The 8,400-nt window shown below is 30.7% G+C and overlaps 1 protein-coding gene across 1 annotated transcript in view; it reads right to left on the bottom strand.

The window, feature by feature from the left end:
• Window positions 1-8,094, bottom strand: part of LOC117177986 (inactive pancreatic lipase-related protein 1-like) — a 111,966-nt gene extending 103,872 nt beyond the window's left edge. Inside the window, exon 1 of the mRNA XM_033369148.1 lies at window positions 7,816-8,094. Within this exon, the coding sequence (XP_033225039.1) occupies window positions 7,816-8,000 (185 nt within the window). The 5' untranslated portion in view covers window positions 8,001-8,094. The remainder of the gene's footprint in view (window positions 1-7,815) is intronic.
• Window positions 8,095-8,400: the final 306 nt, after the last annotated feature.

Raw genomic sequence — 8,400 nt, forward strand, 5'->3', positions numbered from 1 at the left:
ATTAAATTTGTTTATAACAAAAAAAATTATACTTTAATGTTTGATTTCAACGAAACATTAATTTCATTCGATTTCGCAGGGAAAAACGTGATCTAAGTTATTAAGATTTGTTAATCGATTGTAAATCTATAAGTTTTTCACCTTTTTGAGGTAAAATCAATGAATGCTACAGAACAAGCAACTCAAATATGAAATTTTTTTTGTTGGCATTTTGTAACTTGAATAACAAACAAACAAAGCATTTTTCGCAAAATCGCCCTCGACAGGCCTCTTCAAAATTTAATTAACTTTAATTTTAAAAAAAGATGGAATCACATAAAATATGTAGGCTCTGTATCATTTTGAACCCCAATTATCTAATTCGCTGCACTGTGCATCGGCTCGCTTACGCATAAGACCACTGCCTCAAAAAACATCTAAGCGGGTAGTAGCACCGGTTTTTGACAACTATTGACGAAAGGCATCGGAGAACAAAAATGAATAGGAGTGAAAACATTTCAAATAAAATTGGCAACAAAAAAGGTATCTTATAATTTTACTGTACAAAAAGGTTATTTAGTACTTCGTAGTTAAATGTATAATAATTTACAAAAAACGGTTATTTTAAGTTTTCTTCTGAAATCCATTATTTCTGCTGGTTTTTGACTATTATTCAGTAAGTCATGCGCCGAAGAACAAAAATAAATAGAAGTGAAAATAATTAAAATAGAATTTTCTACAAGAAAATAACAAATAACAAATAACAAGAAAAGTTTTCAGGACACACTGACGACTGAATTTCACTACTGCAAGTCTAAAAATAACAAATTTTAAATTAAATTTTGTTATCAAGAAAAGATGTTGCGGGTCCTACATGACCTGTGACGTAAGTGCCGGGTACGTGAAAAATGTTGGTGACCAGAGTGTTAAATAACACTTTTAAAATAATATAATCCGTCATTTGCGAAAAAAATGTTTTGCTTTATAAATATTCTCACGTATTTTTGTCGAAAAACTACCAGTTTATAAGTTATAAGTCGAAAACTAAGAACGCAAGTACATTTCTCGGAATACGTGAAAGCACCTCCCCCCCACTCCTTGAGCCGATTACGCTTATATTTTCACTCCTATTCATTTTTGTTCTCCGATGCACTCTTTCGTAAATAAAAGCAAAAAACCAGCTCTAATACTCGCTTAGGTATTTTTTCGAGGCAAATGGTGTATGCGTAAGCGAGCCGATGTGAAACTATTTTGATAATGATTTCTATTGCCTTCACGAACATGGTAGCGCAAAACAAAAATTATATATGATTTATCAAATTCAGCGGAACATTGTTTTTAATTAGGTTCACACGAAGGTTCAAACTTGTGGGTACAGGATGAAAGGTAGCAACCCCTGTTGTTTAGTTAGAAGGAGGTTCAAACTTTAATTTGATGTTTGATTTATCCTTTAACTCGATAGGTATAATAACTGTCCCAAAATACGGAACATTGAAAGGGTTTGCCAAGGGTTGCGGACAAGGTGGGGTCTTTGAATCCCTAGTGGTATTGGTAGAGCTAATTAAGAGCTTAATTTTAGCCATTGGCTTATATTTGGACTCGATGGATATAGTGATGTCTCCGAAATCGCACCAGAAGTGACAATTTTTTTACCATCCGGGCAGGGTAATAGGCCAATCAACGAAGGATTTTAAATGGAAATAATTTATAACAATGAACTTAGTTGGCAGGAAGCTTCCTTAGGGGGTCTTGAAACACCTCCCAAAATTCAATAAATTAGGGGGGGGGGCGCTCGAGCCGCCATCTTCCAATATGGCGGCCTATTTAACGTTTTTGGATTTTCCTTGGAAGCGGCTGTTTTTAGAGCAACATAGTTCTACAATAAAACACTCTACATTTTCTTCTGAATAAAAATGGTTATATAAAACATTGCCATAAAGTGAATAGTTTGTCCAGAAAATTAAAAAGATTGAACATTTTTAGAAGTTTATTATTTTTACATTTAAGAGCGATTGACTCAGTGAAAACGAGTGCAATTTATTGTTTCGAGCTTGGCTTGTAAGCTACCGTGCCATATTGATAATTTTGTTGTAGCTATATTATTTATTTAATACTAAAAATTATTTTGATAATTTTCAACGCTTAATTTGAAGAAGTTGCTTTCATTTCTTGAAGTAGGGACTTTGTCATTAACCTTCCTTATATCTTAACAACGCATCTGCAAATTTTCGAAATTTTAAATTAATTTTTTGATATTAAAAACCGCCTTTTTCTGAACCTGTGTCAAAACTCTTGGAATTTCCGAGTTGAGTCTGGGGGTTGAAGTAATAACGATGTATTTACTGCAGGCCCACTTTTTTCTTCAAACGGTAGAAAAAATAATGCACTCATCGTAAATAATCTCAACTCCTTCCATGTGCCTGGGACCCTTCGAACTGCATTTCCCAGGGCATGAAGCGACCACTGTCATGTGGCCACAGGCGACTATCGGCGTCCCTCTTCCGCCAAAGCAAATACGCGAGGGAAAGCGAGAGAGTAACGGGCTTGTTAATACAGTCAAGCGCAGTAATTTCTATTTTTGTAATAGAACCTTTCTTCTCCCACTAACATTTCACATCTATTAAACGCGTTTTTTGTATCAGAAACAAGTCATATCATTACTGGTTTTTGCATGAAACATTCCAAAGGTGCTCCAATGATCTTATCAAAATTCAGTAATGATCGGATTAAAAGTAAGCTTATAATCAAGCTTTACAGTTAACAAATAAATCAAATGAATTTTCAACTACTAAAAACTTCAAATTTTATTTCAAAATCTAGTTAAATCTAGAAGTTATTTTAAATGTATGCAACTTTAAAATTATTTTTGAAATGTTTTTCGAACTTCTGAATGTCTTTTGAAATAAATAGATTTTTTCGTTCAACTTTTAAAAATTTCGCAAATTATAAAAACTCATGTTAAAATATTCTAGACTCTTTTAACAATTTTGGAAATCTTTTAAAATCTTTTTAAGTATTCTTTGTAAATAATATTCCAAAATAAAAATCGTTTTCAATTTTCCTAGGAATCTAACGAAAATGTTTTATTCTTTTGAAGCCTTTCACAATTTTTAAAAAGTTTCTCATTTTTTTTTAAATCTGCAAAAATCGACATTTTATTTTAAATTAGCCTGTGGCTATTTGCACCGAAATTTCGGTTCGACTAGCCGGAATTTTGTTGGTACAAACTTTTGTTGGTACTACTCAAATGAGGAGCTTATAGCTGAAACTGAGGCGTATTTTGGAGAGCTTCCGATCGAGTACTTTTCGGGCGGTATCAAAAAGTTAGAAAATCGTTGGACTCGCTGTATCGACCTAAAAGGAGAGTATGTTGAAAAATAAAACCGACTTTAGTCAAAAAAACGTATCCGTGTTTCATTTTTCAGGGACTTATTAGACTGCCTAGTACATACATTTTTTATTTTAAAAAATTAATCTTTAACCAAAAAAAATTAAGTTGTAACAAGAGTTAAACTTTCAACCACGTAATTTTATATCCAACCCAAAACATGAATTTTCAACTACAAATTCGAAATATTTAACTTCAATACTTTAATTTTTAACCGAAAAGAAGAAATTCTTGAATAAGTGGATTACCTTCCAAGAAAATAACAGTTTCTACAACAACAAAAATCGATTTTTTTAAATAATTTACGTGAATTTTTAATAAAAATAGACCAATTTTCAGCCAAATTATTTAATTATTTACTGGAAACGATCAATTTTCAACCAAAAATGTAACAATTAAATTTGCACTTGGAGAAATTAATTTTCAAGTGAAATGATGAATCCTTAACTGGATTACGTGAATTTTCTACCTACAAAGAAGGGGAATTTTTAATCTTAAGGATTAATTTTCTACCAAAAAAGACAAATTCTCCACAAAGTACATACATTTTCAAATAAATAGTTTAATTTTTAAATAACAACTAGCAATTTTCAATTAAATAATTGGATTTTGATTAAAAAAGGATCAATTTTCCGTTAAAAATAAAATTCTTAATAAAAAAAAGGGTTTACGAGCAAAATAGTTACATTTTCTACTGCAATATTTTCAAAAGGATTTCGCGCTCGATGATGTATTTATCTCGCGCTTCGCGCTCGATTTTCTATCTACCTCGCGCCACGCGCTCGGACTTTGTATTATTCTCACAATCGCATATTCGCCCTCGGTTTTTGCATTTCTCCCGCATTTGTGCACAGGTCTTTCAAAATTAGAGATGAACGAATCGACAACTGTAATTTTGCAATTGTGAACTCTCTTTTGTTAAAGTTCTTTCAGCTTCAGCGAACACATTCTCATCACGTATCTCGTGCTTCGCACTCGATTTTGCCCAAACCGTCAAATTTTCTACATTACGCTCAACACTTGTACAGTGAAACTTCTCCATGACGGACACATAAAGTGAACGACTTTCTGTCGACGCCCTAGAGAGTTTTCCACTCCAGGGAGTGAATTGCTAAACAGTAATATGGTTATATGTACATATTATGTATATATAATAATATTATTAACTATTTACTTATTATTAATTTAGTAAATAATTACTAATAATTATTGACAAATTCATAAGTAGAATAAATGAAATAATAAGAAAAAAATTTTAATGAATAAATAAATGAATAAATTAAATCAATAAAAAATTAATAAAGTTAATGAAAAACAAAACGAATAATTACTTGAGAGGTCTAGTAACAATACAATTTCATTTATCCCTGTCCCTATATCTACCATCAAGCTAATTAGTCAGGTTGTATTGAAACTATACCTCTCGTAAAGGTAAATTTAAATTTTGGCGGTCAGCAGCAGAGAGGCTTTAAGTGCTTGAGAGGTCAAGTAACGAAACAATTACATTTATCCCTACCCCTATGTCTACCATCAAGCTAATGAGTCAGGTTGTATTGAAACTGTCCGTCTCGCAGAGGTATATTCCTATCTCGGTGGTCAACAAAAGTGACCGTGTCCGTTATAGAGTGTCCGTTAGGAAAAGGTAGCTTAACATGGGATTTTCTATACCTTGGTTCGGGGAATCACGTTAAGTGTACGTAAACAGAGGTGTCTGCTCTGGAGAGGTGTCCGTAAGTAGAGGTTTCGTGTATATGAAATATAATAAATTTGTTATGTACCTCTTCTTATTTTGCGTTAAAATGTATTCTTAGCTGCGCTAAAACATGTATCATTTTAATAATTATATATCATTAAAAATCATAATATGCATGGAAATTGAAACAGTCTTATTCTTATTGCCTTGTTTCTATCATTTATTTTATATTTTTAATCTTGTTTTTTACGATTAAAAAAAACTACGCGTCCTATCAAAAAAATATTCGTAAAAAAATTGTAAATATCTTTTGGCTGAATACACTTTACCTTACTTATTCTCGTAGCTTGTATCATTGTACTCAAATATATATATATATATATATATACTTTTTTTAATTTTCAACGTTGATCTTTTAAAAATAAAACGAAAACTAATTATCCTACAAAAAATTCCTGAAAAATTTGCTATTCTTTTTAGGTGCACAATTTTTGTCAATCTATCTCTTTTCGCATCTTGTATTGTTTTCCACAAAATGGAGTTATTGTTTTTTCATGAGTTTTTTTTACAATAAAAATTTAAAATTACGATTTTTGGTTTACAAAATTTTAAAAGTTCTTTAGTCAAACTTGTAGGGTCTTGAAAAAGTAACGTTTTTCTTTTCCTAACTTTTTTTCCATATCACGTTTTTTTTGGCTGCAAATGTTCATTTTCGTTTGATTTTTTGGATTTTGAAAATGCTATGACTTTGATCATTTTTATTTTATTAAAAAAAAGTAATGGGGATAAGCTGTTCGTATTTTTGTCTACTATAAATAGCTGTAGAAAGAACTTACAAGTATTTAAAAAAGTGGTCTCAAAAATGGTCAAAATGCTTCAAATTTAAAAAAAAATGTCTAAAAAATCTGGCTAACGAACTCGTCCTTTCTTTTCATAAGCTCATAAAGTTTGACAAAGGGGAATCCAATTGAATAATTCCTTTAAATGCTACACAGTTTTCTGGTCCAGGGGGTCTCAAAACGTCGACCGCGAAAGTTATTTTTCACATAACACCAATACCTTCTCATGAGGATGACAATGTAAAAATAATTTGTAACAAGAGTTCAACTTTTAACCGCAAGTAGTTGAACTTTAACTAAAAAATATATAAATAAGCAATGATCAATGTTACAAAATTTTCTATTATGATTCAGAAAAACTGTAAAAACTGTCTGAAGTACTTTTCTTCTTTTAATTTGGAAGAGGAAACTTTAAAATTGTGACAAATTCTGACTTGGAGCAGGGATATTCAAACTTTTTTCTTCTAAATTCGAATAAAAATTCTTTCAAACAATTGCTGCCTCATGTCGAAAATTCCCCGTTCTAAGTGAAATTGCATTTTTTTTTATGTAAACTCTGTCCTAAAATGAGAACGATACTTATTTTCGAAAATTCCCTGTTTAAGTTATGATAACTGAGGAGTAAGCGAATAAAGCTTAAAAGATCCATATAAGGTGACGAAACATATGAGATGTTAATCCTTCGTAAAATAATCGTCTGGAAATGTATTAATTACATAAAAAAGACAAAGGTCCACAACTAGTAGTAGTGGACATTTGTCTTCATTTATATAATTAAAAAATCCTTTTTGTCAAGAAACTGAGAAAATGATTGTTTTTGTATGTTTATGATGTAATCAATTCGATTATCAAACTGAAGTCAGCGAAAAAAATCTCAGAGTGAAAAATTTAAAAAGGTTTTTCTTATAATTGAAAAAAATATAAATTCTTTTTCTCATAAAGTATAGATAAAAGTGTACAAAATCAGATTCAAGGTACGCTACATTATTTAAACTTAAATCATATGATAATCTCTCTGGTTAATTAAAGAAAGCCGATAATTTCCCGGGGTTCCAAGATAAAAAATATTTTTTTCCAGTTTAATTTAAGTGACTTAAAGTCTTATATTATTAATTTCTTATTGTAACAAAAACTCTTTGGTTGCATGCGAACAACTGCTAACAAATGCCAACAAAAATACGTACTCTTCAACAGTAATACATTATAAATTAATTAGAGCAAACTGAGATAATCTGAAAAATCTTAGATCCAAAAACCGTAAATAAATCTGTAACCTGATAAACACACTTATATGCCCCGCGACTGTAGATAAAGTAAAACTCACTTTTCCAAAATGACCAAAATTATTAAAATAATGAACACTTGAATCTTACTGCGGTCAGAAGTAAATCCCCGGTATTTTAATTAAATTTCTGGTCATTTCACAAATCAATAAAGTTTCCGGTTTTTCGATAAAGTCGCGACCCTCGCCTTTGTCTTAAGGTGTTTTATATAGTAAGGTGATTCCAGTTTAACATTAAGTCAATATAAGCAAACAGGATTTTGTCCAAAAAAAAAGAAGAGACCTACATTTTGCAATAAGGTATGAAATTTGCCTTAAAGTGTGACGTAGGTCACATCTATATCTAAATAGAATTGTGCTTGATTGATAAGAAAAATTCACTTTCTACAATTGATTTCGAAATAAAATATTCAAAATATGTAACAATAGAAATTCTAAGAATATAAGTTTTTGACGTACAAAATTAAAAAATAAATAATTTCAAACACTTTATACCCTGTTTTTCTACTTATTCTAAGTCACACATCACAAAATCCATAGGTGTAATTTACCGCGGTTCTACAGGCCGCCGGTTTAATTTTAAAAATGGTATATATGATTGAAAATTGCGATTTAAAATTTGAATAAAAAATACCTGCACACACTTCCTGCGCTGCTCAAATCTTTTCCATTCAAAAACTTAAAAATTAGCCTGACAACATCATAGGTTAGATCTAGTCGAAAGTGATAACCGAATTCTATTATTTGCCCTAAACTCTCATTCTTCTCCGTTTTATTGTCAGTGTCTTTCCGAAATTTCTTAGCAACTGGATCTGCCATTTTGTAAAGAAATAATAACGTCTAAACAAAGACTCTTTGTTAATTATTTATTTTACGAGCTGATCATGAGAGCAGATTGCCGAAACAGCATACCTTCTACCATTCTACCCAGGGATGTGCAGTTACGCGTAACTAGAGTTTTTTCACGTAAAATACCTAAGTCAAGTATTTGACGTAGAAAAGAGGTTAAATTCCTAGTAAATTACTTTTCAAGATATTTGTAATTGATATATATTTTAATACATTTTTTAGGATTACAGATGAATTATTCTAACCCAAAAAGCCTTCGCAATTTGTAGTTATCTTTCAAATTTATATGTATTTTTTGTTTTATTATGAAATATTGATCAATTTAATATTTAATGGCTGAAAAGCTATTCATATGCTTTTATAATCAATT

This window comes from Belonocnema kinseyi, chromosome 8 (genome assembly GCF_010883055.1).
Source record: "Belonocnema kinseyi isolate 2016_QV_RU_SX_M_011 chromosome 8, B_treatae_v1, whole genome shotgun sequence".
NCBI classification, from domain to species: domain Eukaryota; kingdom Metazoa; phylum Arthropoda; class Insecta; order Hymenoptera; family Cynipidae; genus Belonocnema; species Belonocnema kinseyi.